Source organism: Oncorhynchus tshawytscha, linkage group LG27 (genome assembly GCF_018296145.1).
Source record: "Oncorhynchus tshawytscha isolate Ot180627B linkage group LG27, Otsh_v2.0, whole genome shotgun sequence".
NCBI lineage: Eukaryota > Metazoa > Chordata > Actinopteri > Salmoniformes > Salmonidae > Oncorhynchus > Oncorhynchus tshawytscha.
This window is the reverse complement of record NC_056455.1, coordinates 15,674,212-15,692,393: the sequence shown is the minus strand read 5'-3', so window position 1 is coordinate 15,692,393 and position 18,182 is coordinate 15,674,212. Positions and strand designations below refer to the sequence as shown.

Below are 18,182 nucleotides of genomic sequence, written 5' to 3'. Positions count from 1 at the left end.
CAGTCCTCCTCCTCAATCTCTTTATTTCCTGCAGACTAGACTCAGAGGGAGGGAGGGAAAGGGTGGAGGTAGGAAGGGTTGCCTCCGGACAGCACCCAAACAGAGAGGAAGACTCAGACAGGGAGAGGAGAGGTACCGAGCAACAGAGCAGCACTCCCTCCAGTTTCACTCATAAATCAAACATTCCTGCCCGTCTCTCACACACACGCACACACACACACACAGCCTAGTGCGCATTCTCTCTTTTTCTAACTTGTTTTAAGAGAGTAAGATGGCGTGGTGTGTTACCTGCTGAAGCTCAGACAGTAATACAGTGAACTCAGTGTAAAGCTAGAGAACACTAGACCCCTGGGAACTGATCCTCTGAGTGTTCATGCCAGAGTTCAGAGGGCAGATCTGAGGCCCAACAAGGATTTTGTTCCCTATTGTCCAGTGACCAGGCTTAGAGTCAGGAGACTGCAACATCACAGGGTGAGTCTAACCAAAAACGTATTGTGGCCCGCTGAGGCAATGTCTTTAGCAAATAAAAGGGGTAATAAACTATAACCTTGAAGGACACGTATATATCAAACATTTTTGTGGGATGACAGCATGAGGGGTGAGAATTTCTGAAATCGTTTTCCTTGATAAAAGGCAGATGTCTTGATGGAAAACCACGCCGGCCTTCTGATATCTTTTCCAGAGTTTTGTCGCTGGTTGGAATGTCACTCCCACCCCTCGTCTCAGCCAGAGTCCAGCTTCTCTGCTCCACAGCGGTCCGTGAGGGGACAAAATCAGAGAAGGTATTCTCAGATAGGATGATCCAGTCAGACTGGCTCAGGCCCATGAGCCCTCTGCTAACCAGCAGACTGCACACTCCAAACCTCTGAGCCACCATCCAATGTGTGTTACATTAGTGCACACCTAGAGATCCTGTCAGCTGCGTTAACACAGGCAGCCTAATTCTGATATTTTTTTCATTCATTGGTCTTTTGACCAATCAGATCAGCTCTGAAAAAGATCTGATGTCAAAGATCTGATTTGATTTTTCAAACTACCAACTAGTGGGAAAAAAATCTGAATTGGGCTGCATGTGTAAATGCAGCCTTAGGTTTTCCAAGACAAAGCCAAGGGTTTCTCCCTTAAAAGCAGAACCCAGGGAAGGTATGTGGCTGGACCCAGGGCCCATCGTACATCATTCTAATGGCCACAAACCCGCTCTTGGCTCAGCTTAAACACCTTCCATTTCAATACAATTATTCCTCTTAAACAAAGACATCAATAACCTAGAAAACTCTAATTCCCAACTTTAAAGTGAAATAATAAATTGGACCAGTGCTTTTTAAAGAGAAGAAACACTGTGCACTGCTTTTCACACATCTGGACATTATTGTGCTTAAGACAAGATTCCTGCATTACAAACATACATGGCGTGCCAGCCTGGGATTTTATATGACTTTCAGAGGAGCGCAGAAAAAGCACCAAAGTCCCAAACAAGTTCTTTGATCTGTCAGAACAGGGGAAAACAACACCAGATCTTTTCATCGGTGCATTCCGCCTCTCCCGGCACGGAGCAGGAATGAGGTCAGACGGAGGAGGCCCACCGAAGCCGCCCGTACTCTGCTCCACCTTTACACTGCCCTGTGGGTAATGCTGCAGCTATCGTTACATGGGCCGTGTTTGAACAGCTGCGAGGAAAAGTTCTGAGGCGCATGTACTGATGAACACTGCACACACAGGCACGCACCAACACACACACACCAAAACACACTATCACGCACACACACAATTCATTCATTGACTCGGGCATCAAATTTATGCTCCGTTTCCTGGACGTAAGACGCTCCTCAGCCACAGACACATCAGTCTTAGTTTCCACATTGTTATCTGATGTCGAGCCAAAACAAGCTTTGTGACAGATTGTGTGCTGGATGGGTGAGGTTGTGTGTGAGAGTGTGTGAGGGAGAGTGTGTGCACAGGAGAAAGGCTGCTCTGATAGCTGAACCCCAACAGGTGTTTAACACACCTTGGCACTGGACTCCCCTGTAAAACATCCTGTGTGGGGGAGTCAATATGTCTGTGTGTGTATCTGTGTGTGTCTGTCTGTGTGCAGTCTGTTCTGCCTCCCCAGAACCAAGTGTTAGAGAAATAGAGGTCGGCCACAGAATAGAGGGGGGAAATAGAGGGCCTCACCTGATCGGACTGTTCTGAATTTCGATGCCGCTGCGGGAACCATTGGGGCTTGGGCTGCAGAACACAAAACACCACAGTTACACAGCCACACTGCCAGCCAGTCATACAGTACAGTTCTCCCTCAACTACTTCTCATTTAATCTGGGCTGTTATGAGGCTCTGGACCATGTTTAATTTGTGGCGCTGGTATAACCCGATACTCACTTAAGGACTAGATGCAGGTTGGCGGAGAGGCGCGGGTCTGTGAACTGCGTGGTGCGGTTGTTATGGTCCACAAAGTAGACCCGGCCGGTGGCTGTGTTCCTGATCTCCCAGCCAGGGGGCAGTGGGCCCAGCTCCTCACAGTTTACATTACTCAGGTCTCTGGGAAGCACAAATCCCCAACACAGTCAGAGGTGAAGGGCAGAAAATAGAAAGAATCAAAGAAAGAATGAGACGTAAGACCAATCAAAGTCAGGGAATGAAGCAGACCTCAAGGCTGACGGTAACTGGGAAACAAAGAGGCGAGAAAAGATTCCTAAACGACATCACTTTTATTCCATTCTTCTTCTTCCCGTCTAAATGACTTTTTGCTGCCATGCAATCCTTTCAGCTGGACTCCTTTAGCTGTCTGTGGAGAGCAACTAAGAAATGACAGCAGCCCCACTTCAGCGGTAGTGAGTTATCGGACTGAGGCCCAGCCAAATGACCAAGCCTCTCAGCACTGGGAGCTTGGCAGCCCAGCACAAGCTGCACACACAACCAGGGTGTGGCGTGACCAAGAGGATAGCATCAAGTGCAAGAAAAACGGCATCTATCACACGTATTTCCACGGGGGAAAGAGAACGGCATCTATCACACGTATTTCCACGGGGCAAGAGAACGGCATCCATCACACGTATTTCCACGGGGGAAAGAGAACGGCATCCATCACACGTATTTCCACGGGGGCAAGAGAACGGCATCTATCACACGTATTTCCACGGGGGCAAGAGAACGGCATCCATCACATGTATTTCCACGGGGCAAGAGAACGGCATCCATCACACGTATTTCCACGGGGCAAGAGAACGGCATCTATCACACGTATTTCCACGGGGGAAAGAGAACGGCATCCATCACACGTATTTCCACGGGGCAAGAGAACGGCATCCATCACACGTATTTCCACGGGGGAAAGAGAACGGCATCTATCACACGTATTTCCACGGGGGAAAGAGAACGGCATCCATCACACGTATTTCCACGGGGAAAGAGAACGGCATCCATCACACGTATTTCCACGGGGCAAGAGAACGGCATCTATCACACGTATTTCCACGGGGCAAGAGAACGGCATCTATCACACGTATTTCCACGGGGGAAAGAGAACGGCATCTATCACACATATTTCCACGGGGGAAAGAGAACGGCATCTATCACACGTATTTCCACGGGGCAAGAGAACGGCATCCATCACACGTATTTCCACGGGGGCAAGAGAACGGCATTCATCACACGTATTTCCACGGGGGCAAGAGAACGGCATCTATCACACGTATTTCCACGGGGAAAGAGAACGGCATCTATCACACGTATTTCCACGGGGGAAAGAGAACGGCATCTATCACACGTATTTCCACGGGGGAAAGAGAACGGCATCTATCACACGTATTTCCACGGGGGAAAGAGAACGGCATCTATCACACGTATTTCCACGGGGAAAAGAGAACGGCATCTAGGTATTTTTCAATCACTGACTTTCTTTCTATTGACTCTATTCCCAGTAGATTGACGTGTTGATGTGTGTTCTCCTCTGGGCCTGTGGTAATCCATGAGACACACATGCCTGAGTGAGTGGCGTCTCTGAGCCACATGTACAGTAGGGCTGAAGGCTGTGTGCTGAGGGTATGGAGGCAGAGGGCGTGCCAGAGGTGTCTGCTGTGAATCCTCTAAGATCCCTATGGTTTACATTTACATGCCATTTAGTGGACTCTTTTATCCAAAGCGGCTTAAAGTCATGAGCGTATACATTTTACATACGGGTGGTCCTGGGAATCGAACCCACTATCCTGCCATTGCAAGCACCATGCTCTATCAACTGAGCTACAAAGGACTGTGACACCAGCCCTCTCTCATAGCCCAAAGAGAGATAGCCACTGATTGTGGTGGGTATACCTGGGCACTGTGTGTTCAGACAGTGGTGCTGGATATACCTGGGCACTGTGTGTTCAGACAGTGGTGGTGGGTATACCTGGGCACTGTGTGTTCAGACAGTGGTGCTGGGTATACCTGGGCACTGTGTGTTCAGACAGTGGTGGTGGGTATACCTGGGCACTGTGTGTTCAGACAGTGGTGGTGGGTATACCTGGGCACTCGAGGGTCGTGCCATGTGCTGACTCCTGTCTGGGTGTGGAGGAAGTAGACCTGGCCCTGCTGCGTGGTCCTCTGCTCTGTAAGGGGGGAACAATAGCATGGCTACTCATACAGGTATAAGGAGGTACAGAGCAATGGTTACAGACAAGTACACACATGTGAGAGATGCGTAAGAGAGAGGGATGAATGAGAGATGAGTGAGAGAGTGGGATGAGTGAGAGATGAGTGAGAGTGAGAGGAGAGAGATGAGTGAGAGTGAGATGAGTAAGAGAGTGAGAGGTGAGTGAGAGAGATGAGTGAGAGATGAGTGAGAGATGAGTGTGAGAGAGATGAGTGAGAGATGTGAGAGATGAGAGATGTGAGTGAGAGAGTGGATGATAAGGAAAATAAAGCTGTTAGTTATACATTTGTTCCACTGTGAGGATTGTTATTGGTGCGTCAATGTGCGTATCTTGATCTGAGTGTGTGTGGAAGAGTAACAGAGATCAGACAGAAGGAGATAAAAGCAGGGATTGAGTCAGTTTGGATCCCAGTTGCGGGGCTGACAGGGGGAGAAGATGGTTGTCTGTGTGTTGGTGAGCTCATTCATCACAGATTGACAGAGATATTTCCATGAGCTTGGAAGCTCTTCTCTGGCATTCCTTAGGACCCACCGCCCTGTCTCTCTAACATGCGTGTACATAACTTCCACCCCCCCTCCCTCTCCCCGCTGAGCACCAATGCGCCCAACGCATTCGACACAGAATGACACTTCTTGGCCGACCTTGGCCCGCCACTGGGGCTACTGACAGCGGTTCAGAGGAGCTGGACCAAAAAGAGACAGCACCCTCCTAATCTTGTAGAGCTGGGCTGGGCTACTGTGATTTACTTCTCTGGCCAGCACTCCTAAATCCTCAGCAAGACTACACAGTGTCTGAATATCAAGCAGCCGCCTATGGGCTGCATGTGAGGAAGGAGAGAGGAGGGGGAGGAGTGAGCAGCCGCCTATGGGCTGCATGTGAGGAAGGAGAGAGGAGAGGGAGGAGTGAGCAGCTGCCGCCATACTTTAACTGCTAGATCGATTCAATTAGTTCTTTAAAATGGGGCCTGTCAGGCTGCTTATGCTGCGCTGCAGAGTCATGGTGGCTGTGCTGTTGGGACTGAATAGGGACACAGATTAGCAGGATGATTCAGCTGAGCGTTGGGCTGAAGAGAGGAGGAGGGAGGCAGTTAACACTGAGGCATTGCAATGATGACACCGGTCTTAAAACAGAAGGAGACGTCTCTCATAGAGGATGTTCATAATACAGAATGCTCCAGTCTAGTCTGGCTGTGGGAACCGAAGTGGTCGTCCTATAGTGTGATTGTGTGTATGTTGGTGTATGTCCGGTGTGTCCATATTGTGTGTTAGAATCCTCTTTCCACTAACCGTATCCCTCGGGCAGGTCTGGGGGTGTGTGGAGGTGTGTCCTGCTCATGTAGTTCCTGTGTCTCTGGGAGCGGACGCGTCTCTCCTGGGCCCGCTGGTCGCTGGACGGGACACATGGAATGGTGGGCGTGGCCCCGTTGGTGCTCAGGATGGGCGTGTTCTCATCCACGATGCAGCTGAGAGGCCGGCCTGGGCTGGAGTACTCCGACGCAGGCCTGGGAGAGACAGGGAACAGGAGGAGATCACAGTCAAACAGGGAGGGTGGGTTATAATATATCTTTCATGGTAGGTTTGTTCAAATCAGGCCCGTGTCTATTCATATTTCATATCTAGCTGTGCTTGTAATACGCTTAGATGCTAGGGCTAAACATTGGCTTGCTCCTGCTTTCTTAAGCATCATGAGGTCAGTGAGGCAGAGACATAGACACAGGCACGCACACACACAGAGCAGTATTGAGTGAGGGGCCTGAGGCCAGTCTAGAGCAGAGCAGAGTAACAGGAAGGGAGCTGATAAGAGCAAAGAGACAGAGACTGTGGAGCAACAATATCGTCTGGAGCATAAGAGTCTTAGGGCCCCGTTCAATAGTCTGCAGTGTTTCCTAATACAAATTCAATGCTGTCTAGGTCTTGGGGACTCATGCCTCATGCCATGGGTTTGAGGCTGGGTAGTGGGTAAGACTGTGTACTCACTCAGCCTGGACTCAGGGACAGACATAACATAGTAAATTTAAACCGGTCTCCCTCCATTTAGTATGTTATGAATTACAATTTGTAAGATATGTTACAAATTGCAATTTGTACAATATGTTAAGAGTTTTCAATACGTATGATATGTTAGGAATTCCACTTTGTTGTGGCTAACATTAAGCTAGGCAGCTAATGTTAGCTTGGCTAGGAGTTAAGAATTAAGGTTAGGATTAGCTAATATGCTAAGTAGTTACTAATTAGCAAAAATGCTAAAGTTCGGGTTGCTAGACATTCGCTATATACGCCCACCACCCATCCTACCCGCCCAACCTCCCTCCTTCAGTGTTTTGGCTTCAGTAACCTTATGTCATCATACCAAACATATCATACTAATTTGAGTGTCACAGATTTACATTTACTATGTTACATCAAGACTTGGAGGCCAGGCTGACTCACCTGGTAGGCCTCTCCCACTGTGTGGTGCGTGTGATGTGGTTCAAGTACTGGATTCGGCCAGACGCAGTCCTCCGCTCCTCCCAGCTGGATGCAGTAGATACAAACACACACACACGTACAAAGCAGTGAGTGGACATTGAGGGCAACCAAGTTCAGGTAGTACCTTCTGTTTCACTCTGTTTCAAAACATTCCCCCCCTACTAAACATGACCCAGATATTCCCCACAGAGCTTCTTGCTAGCTAATAGGACACAGTCTCCCATCTGCTCACCCAATTCCTCTGGCGCACACCAACCCCAGACTAAACTCCCTAACCCCAGCCAACATCATTGGCTCAGTGCTGAGGTCAGTCGTGCTAAGCTGGTGAAGTGTCTGAACAGCAGAGCCTCTGGCTACTTAGATTGGAGTCTGGAACACCACACCACATGCTGTCTGGAACACTTTTGGTTGTGAGGCAGTGTGGTTATGATAGGCTCAGACTGGCCCTGCTGTGAGGGTATGATGTGGTGATAGTGGGTCCACTGTCCAGTACGGACAAATGTTAAATGGAGTTGTGGTGGGTATGGTACTCACCCGTCTGGCAGATCATTGTCAAACAGACGGCTGCAGTCCACCACTGGGCCTCCTGTGCCTATCCTGTCTCTGGACTGCAGGCTCACTTTGGACACAGAGACACATTCAGATACACATAGTAGAATGACTGGGTGGTAGAATCTCACTTTGTTCATGTCCTCTCATACCAGAGACTAAAGCGGAACTATTTTAAAACTGTGAGTTGATGTAATGCAATACTATAATGATGTTATTTAGGGTTAAATGAGGAATCCATTTTTAAGAGGATCACATGGTCAAATCCTCTTGTGGGTGACAAGATGATCGTGTCTGGAAGTAGAAGTACCAGCCGTCTGCACTCTGACAGTGGCCTGACCAGTCCCGAATCCCAGTTCTGGAAAGGACCCAAGAAGTGGGTGGAGGGCACGTATCAATGCTAGACTTTATGTCTACTGTAGCTAGCTAACCCTGTCCTCTCTGCTACCACCCAGGCTGTTCAGTGCCCATGTTGGTGGGTCAGTGGTGCTGTGACTGTCTGTCACCAGGCCCTGTGGTGCAGATGGAAGTGCGGGCCGTCTGAAGTCAGAGTGAGGCGCTCATCAAGCCTGGTGTCAGAGGCACGGCACGCTCAGGGACAGCGCTCAATGCTTTACACACCAACGAATCACTGGGAAAATAAGTCACCCAGCAGGCTCAGGTTACTGGAGGGAGCCTACATGGTGTTGGGAGGGTTTCTTTTTCTCTTTCCTAGTTCTCTTTCTATGCGTGGTGGTCTAGTGAGGTCTTATCAGCATTATAAAAACAACTGTGGTTAGCCTGAGGTTCTAATAATGGAGTGGTAACACTTCAGGTACATAACAGTGTTACGTGAATGTACATGAGTGTGTGGTGAAAGTCTGTGTGGCCTGCTGGTCACCGCTGTACTCACCCACTATCTGACCCCTCACTGTGTCACTGTCATTGAGGCCCAGCTTGTTCATGTCCAATCTCTGATCTGTGGAGGAGAGGGGAAGGAGGAGAGCGGGGGGAGAGAGGGGAAGGAGGAGAGGGGGGGAGAGAGGGGAAGGAGGAGAGGGAAGAAGAGAGGAGAGAGAGGAAAGGGGGATCGATCACTGTCTGAGAGACATGTAAACTAGCATGTGTTGGGAGGGTTTTTGTCCCCACAGACAAGTCCCTTTGCTCTGTATCGTTTACATCACCCACAGTGAATTCCTCTCCCCCCTCCCTTGGAGGCTGGGTATGGGATATGTACTGGAACAGATGGTCTGTGGAGTGGCCATGGACCGTAAAAAAATCACTGAGCATCGGTACCGAGCAGCCTGCAGTTCACTACAGAGGTCAAACATTTGACAAATCTCTGCACAAAGCCGGCACTATTCCACCCAGACTGAACATGGACATGAACCCCTGCCAATGTCTGGAAACTCTTTGTCTACGTTCTCAGCCCAGGCTGAAAAACAAAGTAAAAAAAGGACCAAAGAAATGTCACGTTGCCTGCAGACATGAGAAATGCCACTATCTGTTCACTGTTGTCTGAGTGTCATGCAGATCAGCTCAGGATGTGCATCTAGACTAAACATGGACCAAAACATGGTCGGTCAAACCATTACAAGACTGGGGCAATGAGCGTGTGCACACAAACCCAAAGCCCCCTAAAACGCCCGTGGACAGGACACAGTGGAACAGCTGCAAAAAGCACAAGCGAAAGAATGACAAACATACACTTGAATAAGACCACAACCGAGGGACATAACAAATCTATGCTTACATTTAAATAGCTGTACAATTATGCATGTCTGAGTAAAATGACCGGTTGTCTAGATTTGCCGACCGAGATAAACGGAGGTTAGTCACTGTGGCACATGCATGCCAGTCTATGGGACAGACGAGGGTGGAGGGTGTGAGGAGGGGGAAATGAGAGGAAATGCAGAGGCAAACTACTCACAGCTGAGGCACAGGGTTCGGGTTTTCCAGAAAAACAAGTGTCAGGGGCTTCTAGGAAAAGCAGTGGGATTTTGTCCTTTTTCCGTCTACAAGACCATAGCAGGCCTATCAGCATAGTATACATACAGTGGGAGGGGGAGGCCCTTTGGTAAAGCCATCACTGGGTCCCTGCCTGGCTGCCACTGCTGCATTGGGCCAAGCCTCAATCTCATTTAGCCATTCGCTTCTGACATGATACGTTCACAGTGATTGTGGGCTGATGCTGATTGTCTTTTCCTGTTCTGGCACTGCAGAATGTGACCCCTCTCACAACCTGGTCTGTGACCTGTCAGGAATAAGGAGAGAGTGTGTGCACTTGTGAGGGTACAGCTCAATGTGTCACTGTTACAGGAGAAGGGGATTACTAGCGTGCGATTCCACTAGCCTGCGACTCCGCTAGCCTGTGACTCCGCTAGCCTGTGACTCCGCTAGCCTGTGACTCCGTTTGTGGGACAGACAATGTCACTACACAGACATTACCTCACAGCATTAAATACACACACACACACGCACACTAATTCAATCAGGTAGTCCTTACAGCCGGTGTCTTTGAGGCGGTTGATGGCATTGGATAGAAGGCGTACACAGCCCAGGAAGCCAGCCCCCTGCTTCTTATGGATCTTCTTGTGGTTCCACACGCTGATGGTGATGGAGTCAGACTTTCCAATATATCTGAGGAGAGAAGAGAGAGACCAGTCACTTCCAATGTACTGTAGATGTTACTAAAGCCCGTGTGAATGCACTGTTCCAAAAGGCCAGTCTTTGCCTGGATGTCCCCGCTGGGGAGGCACACATCCGCTCGGGGCTGCCTGTCACCGCGGGCTGCGTCCCCACAAGAACACAGTCAGGAGGTGTCTGAGAGGGATTTTCCGCCCGGCATCTGTGAATGTGCGACTCCCGACCCCGAGTGTCTGGGTACGAGAAGGACGAACACAGACAGATCCTGTGAGTCATAAATCATCCAAAGGCAGCCCTTCGACCCAAAATCACCCAGAGAGGGAGAGAGAAATGAAAGAGACAGGGAGGAGGAGAGGCTGAAAGAGGGATAGTGTAAGTGAGGAAAAGAAGGAGAGTGAACAGTTGAACCATAACATTACTCCCTGACTGCCTCTGTTATCGCTCTTAGGTAGTACTGTGTGTCAGTCGAGGCCTGGGTATTAAACTCACACTACGTGAACCTGACGTGGGCACATCTGTTCAGCCCAGTTCCCTTCCTCAGTGTAAAACTAATCATCCATATAGTTAGCAGACTGCATCCCACTATAATTATCATGCTGCTTACCGAAACTAAAGGGATGTGAAACAATGCGGCTGTGAGTAAGATGTCTGGACATTTTGAGTAGAAGCCAAATGCCTGTCTGGGGTGCTATCTGAGAGCATTAGAATGCAGGACAGATTTGTAGGGGGGAATTATTACATCCAACACAGATCTGGATATGATTATTGTATCAAATAATAAGGGCAGTAGACTAGACATTGGATTAAGCTTTTCAAAACAAGATACAGTATGTTTACATACACTATACACATGCCAAACTCTCAGATAATGATTACTTGTAATAAGATAAGAGTTTCTCCTCTTAGGCCATCTCTATGTTATGTCTCTGGTTGGTTGAGGTACAGTATATGGCATAATGCATGGCAGTTGGTGCTAGGCAGGCCAGGCTGTCACACTTCCTCAGCAGGCAGAACAGGACCAGCTGGGCCCTGGGGACACTACCGCCACCTGTTCCCCCTGTCCCCATAGCTGGAGAGATGGGACAGAGAGGGACAAGGCCCTGGTCCAGGCTATGGGAACACAACATTGTGCATGTGTCTTTTCATCCCAATACTTGTATCTATGAAGGTATAGGAGATTAATTAACATATCATTATACACTGCTCAAAAAAATAAAGGGAACACTAAAATAACACATCCTAGATTTGAATGAATGAAATATTCTTCTTAAATACTTTTTACTTTACATAGTTGAATGTGCTGACAACAAAATCACACAAAAAGTATCAATGGAAATCAAATGTATCAACCCATGGAGGTCTGGATTTGGAGTCACACTCAAAATGAAAGTGGAAAACAACACTACAGGCTGATCCAACTTTGATGTACACTGATACACAGAAAATACCCGAGCTCTGAAGCAAGCTTCCAGAAAATTGGAACGGAAATGGCGCCACACCAAACTGGAAGTCTTCCGACTAGCTTGGAAAGACAGTACCGTGCAGTACCGAAGAGCCCTTACTACTGCTCGATCATCCTATTTTTCTAACTTAATTGAGGAAAATAAGAACAATCCGAAATTCCTTTTTGATACTGTCGCAAAGCTAACTAAAAAGCAGCATTCCCCAAGAGAGGATGACTTTCACTTTAGCAGTGATAAATTCATGAACTTCTTTGAGGAAAAGATTATGATTATTAGAAAGCAAATTACGGACTCCTCTTTAAATCTGCGTATTCCTTCAAAGCTCAGTTGTCCTGAGTCTTCACAACTCTCCCAGCACCTAGGATCAAGAGAGACGCTCAAGTGTTTTAGTACTATATCTCTTGACACAATGATGAAAATAATCATGGCCTCTAAACCTTCAAGCTGCATACTGGACCCTATTCCAACTAAACTACTGAAAGAGCCGCTTCCTGTGCTTGGCCCTCCTATGTTGAACATAATAAACGGCTCTCTATCCACCGGATGTGTACCAAACTCACTAAAAGTGGCAGTAATAAAGCCTCTCTTGAAAAAGCCAAACCTTGACCCAGAAAATATAAAAAACTATCGGCCTGTATCGAATCTTCCATTCCTCTCAAAATTTTTAGAAAAGGCTGTTGCGCAGCAACTTACTGCCTTCCTGAAGACAAACAATGTATACGAAATGCTTCAGTCTGGTTTTAGACCCCATCATAGCACTGAGACGGCACTTGTGAAGGTGGTAAATGACATTTTAATGGCATCGGACCGAGGCTCTGCATCTGTCCTCGTGCTCCTAGACCTTAGTGCTGCTTTTGATACCATCGATCACCACATTCTTTTGGAGAGATTGGAAACCCAAATTGGTCTACACGGACAAGTTCTGGCCTGGTTTAGAGCTTATCTATCGGAAAGATATCAGTTTGTCTCTGTGAATGGTTTGTCCTTTGACAAATCAACTGTAATTTCGGTGTTCCTCAAGGTTCCGTTTTAGGACCACTATTGTTTTCACTATATATTTTACCTCTTGGGGATGTTATTCGAAAACATAATGTTAAATTTCACTGCTATGCGGATGACACACAGCTGTACATCTCAATGAAACATGGTGAAGCCCCAAAATTGCCCTTGCTAGAAGCATGTGTTTCAGACATAAGGAAGTGGATGGCTGCAAACTTTCTACTTTTAAACTCAGACAAAACAGAGATGATTGTTCTAGGACCCAAGAAACAAAGAGATCTTCTGTTGAATTTGACAATTAATCTTAATGGTTGTACAGTCGTCTCAAATAAAACTGTAAAGGACCTCGGCGTTACTCTGGACCCTGATCTCTCTTTTGAAGAACATATCAAGACCATTTCAAGGACAGCTTTTTTCCATCTACGTAACATTGCAAAAATCAGAAACTTTCTGTCCAAAAATGATGCAGAAAAATTAATCCATGCTTTTGTCACTTCTAGGTTAGACTACTGCAATGCTCAACTTTCCAGCTACCCGGATAAAGCACTAAATACACTTCAGTTGGTGCTAAATACGGCTGCTAGAATCCTGACTAGAACCCAAAAAATTGATCATATTACTCCAGTGCTAGCCACTCTACACTGGCTTCCTGTCAAAGCAAGGGCTGATTTCAAGGTTTTTACTGCTAACCTACAAAGCATTACATGGGCTTGCTCCTACCTATCTCTCTGATTTGGTCCTGCCGTACATACCTACACGTACGCTACGGTCACAAGACGCAGGCCTCCTAATCGTCCCTAGAATTTCTAAGCAAACAGCTGGAGGCAGGGCTTTCTCCTATAGAGCTCCATTTTTATGGAATGGTCTGCCTACCCATGTCAGAGACGCAAACTCGGTCTCAACCTTTAAGTCTTTACTGAAGACTCATCTCTTCAGTGGGTCATATGATTGAGTGTAGTCTGGCCCAGGAGTGGGAAGGTGAACGGAAAGGCTCTGGAGCAACGAACCGCCCTTGCTGTCTCTGCCTGGCCGGTTCCCCTCTTTCCACTGGGTTTCTCTGCCTCTAACCCTATTACAGGGGCTGGGTCACTGGCTTACTGGGGCTCTCTCATGCCGTCCCTGGAAGGGGTGCGTCACCTGAGTGGGTTGATTCACTGATGTGGTCATCCTGTCTGGGTTGGCGCCCCCCCTTGGGTTGTGCCATGGCAGAGATCTTTGTGGGCTATACTCAGCCTTGTCTCAGGATGGTAAGTTGGTGGTTGAAGATATCCCTCTAGTGGTGTGGGGGCTGTGCATTGGCAAAGTGGGTGGGGTTATATCCTTCCTGTTTGGCCCTGTCCGGGGGTGTCCTCGGATGGGGCCACAGTGTCTCCTGACCCCTCCTGTCTCAGCCTCCAGTATTTATGCTGCAGTAGTTTATGTGTTGGGGGGCTAGGGTCAGTTTGTTATATCTGGAGTACTTGTCCTGTCCTATTCGGTGTCCTGTGTGAATTCTCTAATTCTCTCTCTCTCTCGGAGGACCTGAGCCCTAGAACCATGCCCCAGGACTACCTGACATGATGACTCCTTGCTGTCCCCAGTCCATCTGACCGTGCTGCTGCTCCAGTTTCAACTGTTCTGCCTTATTATTATACGACCATGCTGGTCATTTATGAACATTTGAACATCTTGGCCATGTTCTGTTATAATCTCCACCCAGCACAGCCAGAAGAGGACTGGCCACCCCACATAGCCTGGTTCCTCTCTAGGTTTCTTCCTAGGTTTTGGCCTTTCTAGGGAGTTTTTCCTAGCCACCGTGCTTCTACACCTGCATTGCTTGCTGTTGGGGTTTTAGGCTGGGTTTCTGTACAGCACTTTGAGATATCAGCTGATGTACGAAGGGCTATATAAATAAATTTGATTTGATGTAATGTCCTTAAAACAAGTAAAAATGAGGCTTTGTAGTGTGTGTGGCCTCCACGTGCCTGTATGACCTCCCTACAACGCCTGGGCATGCTCCTGATGAGGTGTCGGATGGTCTCCTGAGGGATCTCCTCCCAGACCTGGACTAAAGCATCCGCCAACTCCTGGACAGTCTGTGGTGCAACGTGGCGTTGGTGGATGGAGCGAGACATGATGTCCCAGATGTGCTCAATTGGATTCAGGTCTGGAGAATGGGCGGGCCAGTCCATAGCATCAATGCCTTCCTCTTGCAGGAACTGGTGACACACTCCAGCCACATGAGGTCTAGCATTGTCTTGCATTAGGAGGAACCCAGGGCCAACCGCACCAGCATATGGTCTCACAAGGGGTCTGAGGATCTCATCTCGGTACCTAATGGCAGTCAGGCTACCTCTGGCGAGCACATTAAGTTAAGTTAAGTTTGCTGACGACACGACGGTGGTTGGCCTGATCAGCAATGACGATGAGACAGCCTATAGGGAGGAGATCCACAGGGCTGTAGTGGAGTGGTGGAATTATCATGGTCCACACACACCAACACAGTTGTGAAGGCACGACAACACCTCTTCCCACTCAGGAGGCTGAAAAAATTTGGCATGGGCCCTCAGATCCTCAAAAGGATTTATACAGCTGCACCACTGCTTGGTATCCGACTGCAACGCGCCATCCAGGACCTGGACGCCAGGGAACTCGGCCCCAGTGATGTACTGGGCCATTCACACTACCCCCTGTAGCACATTGCGGTCGGATGCCAAGCAGTTGCCAGTCATGGGAAGGCCTTCAAAATCGTCAAAGACTCCAGTCGCCCAAGTCATAGACTCTCTGCTACTGCACGGCAAGCGGTACCGATGAACAATTCTGGAACCAACATGACCCTGAACAGCTTCGACCCCCAAGACAAATAGTTCACCAACAGCTACCTGGACGACCTGCATTGAGCCTTTTTGCGCTTACTCTTTTGACTCATCACTTACGCTGCTGTTACTGTTCATTATCTATCCTGTTGCCTAGTCACTTTATACCTATGTACATATCTACCTCAAATACTTCGTACCCCTGCACAACGACTTGGTACTGGTACCCAATGTATATAGCCAAGTTATCGTTATGCATTGTGTATTTATTATTACGTGTTTTACTTGTCTATTATTTCTCTATTTTCTTTCTCTCTGCGTTGTTGGAAAGGGGCCGTAAGTAAGCATTTCACTGTTAGTCTACACCTGTTGTTGGGAAGGGCCCGTAAGTAAGCATTTCACTGTTAATCTACACCTGTTGTTTTCGAAGCATGTGACAAATAAAATGTTATTTGACATATTCATTAACATATTATACTTAGTATAAATGTAGTTTAAAGCGTGCTGAACAAGAAACTGATAGGTTTGTCCCTAATAGGGCTTCAGAGCCGTATTACAGTCCAGTCTGTCTGCTCCACATACTTTAACTGGGCTGGATAAGAGTCGAGGAGAGGAAGTTTGCCAGCGAGACACAGTCTGCTATCCTTGGCATACAGGCCACTTCCGCAACAATGCTGGCTGGGGTCAGCGGTCACGGGCCAGTCTGTTGGTCAGACCACTGACAGCACCACTGAGGAGGCCCTGACGTGTCAATGTTGCCATGAGCACATACACTTCCTCACGCTGTGCACATACAACCAATGGAAAAAGGCTTCAGTGCCAACTAAGCAAAGGCTTTTCTGGCTCTGCTGAGCATGAGCACCAGGTGTTTCAGACACCATTTGAATATGTGTGAGTGTGCTCAGCTACCCTCAGTCAATTAGACTCCACACACTGAGGAGAGTCCATGTGCCTTAGCATGGAGTAGTAATCCTTAACCCTGACACACAGAGGGAAGGCACCTAAAGGTCTAACATAGTCATTAACAGGAAGAAACACAGGCAAGTTCCAGGTGAAAAAAAAACTGGAGAGGTGTGTGTGCGTGCGTTTGGCTCCGTCTTGGGAGCACACAGGTCGATGTCCTCCCATCCATCACCGTGTCCAGCACTCGCTCTCCTCCACAGTGGGACTGACTGACTGAGGGCTGTGTTTCCCTCCTGTCAAACGGGACATGAACAGCTAATTAAACAGCCATGGTGGGAGAGGGTCTGGTATCCTGAGCAACCAAACAAACGGAGACATGTGCTTCCTCTTTCTGTTAGCTACGCGTGACGGCTGGATAAACACTGGGAACTTTCCAAAATACTGGAAACTTTCACTCCCCCCTTCTATTTCCAGGTTGTTTTCACAAGACAAGCAGTCCTTGGGAAAAGCGACATGGGTGCAACAAGACATGCACATATTTCTGTCCAAAAGGTAAAAGGCTTCTGATATTAGTTTCCCTCCCCACGGTTCTATTTAAATGTTTTTCTTTTTCACTTTAACTACCCCAGTGGAGTTGTCATTGCTGGCCTACAGATAAGTGAGAGGACAGATATAAACATAGCTTACTGTAAGGCATTCAGATCCTGCAGAATCAATATGTGACACATCCCTTGGCACATTGGAGTTAGGTGAGGGAATGCGTAGATCACAGGAAGTTGGTGGCATCTTAATTGGGGAGGACGGGCTCATGGTAATGGCTGGAGCGGAATGGTGGAATGGTATCAAATACATCAAACGCATGGTTTCCATGTGTTTGATGCCATTCCAGTTGCGCTGTTCCATCCATTATCATGCGCTGTTCTCCCCTCAGAAGCCTCCACTGGTGTAGATATAGCATAGAGGGCACTGGTGATAGTTATAGAGGGGCCGCAGTTCAGCAGAATGCTGGTTCATTACTAAATCAGCAGGTTAAGGTAAGGTTTCTGTTAGATACACAGTTTCACATCTAGTCACAGCTGCTTCTATATGGATGGTATGTCAAGCGCAAGCTCTGCACTATCCATTATGTGGTTTGAGTGATGAGGGGACTCACAGGTCGTAGTGCTGGTTCCACTTGGGGTCGAGGGTGTTCTTCACGGTGTCTGTGGAGTGACATTGTCCTGAGCCGTCCACCACCACTTTGGCAAAGGGATCGGGGAGGCCTGCAGGGGAACACACACACACACACACACACTCTGCCTCAGCACACTGCCCTGGCCAAGGACAGGCTGTACTAGGAGAAAATGTTACAGGCATCACTCCATCATTATTTGATGATTTCATTATGCAGATGGAAGTGAGACTATCCGTTTTCTGAAAGGGGGAAAAGAGGTAATCTGAAGAAAACTACCTTTGATGAATAACATTCTATGACAGTCTAGGAATGGCTGATGTGTGAATCTGATAGTGTGACTGAACCTGAGCCGAGTGACAGATATCTAGAGACACGGGTGGACATGACATTGACACTAATAGACAGACCTGAGGGACCTGTTGGACGACATTTACCTGCAGATAGCCTGGGTGTGGTGGACACACAGGCTCACGGACACACACACACACACATATGCCACGCAGGCCCACACAAACAAAACAAAACTGCACTTAGAAATACATCTCTTCGTATACATAAACACACTATCCCACAGAGAC

The 18,182-nt window shown here is 48.0% G+C and overlaps 1 protein-coding gene and 1 long non-coding RNA gene across 2 annotated transcripts in view; both read right to left on the bottom strand.

The window, feature by feature from the left end:
* Positions 1 to 18,182, bottom strand: part of LOC112234607 (E3 ubiquitin-protein ligase SMURF2) — a 60,550-nt gene that overhangs the window by 9,741 nt on the left and 32,627 nt on the right. The window contains exons 3-11 of the mRNA XM_042307526.1: positions 17,584 to 17,692; positions 10,131 to 10,264; positions 8,538 to 8,603; positions 7,631 to 7,715; positions 7,058 to 7,141; positions 5,915 to 6,129; positions 4,499 to 4,583; positions 2,377 to 2,535; positions 2,173 to 2,226 (exon numbers count right to left, since the gene is read on the bottom strand). Coding sequence (XP_042163460.1) covers positions 2,173 to 2,226; positions 2,377 to 2,535; positions 4,499 to 4,583; positions 5,915 to 6,129; positions 7,058 to 7,141; positions 7,631 to 7,715; positions 8,538 to 8,603; positions 10,131 to 10,264; positions 17,584 to 17,692 — 991 coding nt within the window. The remainder of the gene's footprint in view (positions 1 to 2,172; positions 2,227 to 2,376; positions 2,536 to 4,498; positions 4,584 to 5,914; positions 6,130 to 7,057; positions 7,142 to 7,630; positions 7,716 to 8,537; positions 8,604 to 10,130; positions 10,265 to 17,583; positions 17,693 to 18,182) is intronic.
* On the bottom strand, positions 4,312 to 4,465 carry LOC121841129. Its single transcript, XR_006080145.1, has 2 exons — positions 4,423 to 4,465; positions 4,312 to 4,346 (listed from the first exon to the last, which is right to left on the bottom strand). It is a non-coding gene; the product is annotated as an uncharacterized LOC121841129 (long non-coding RNA).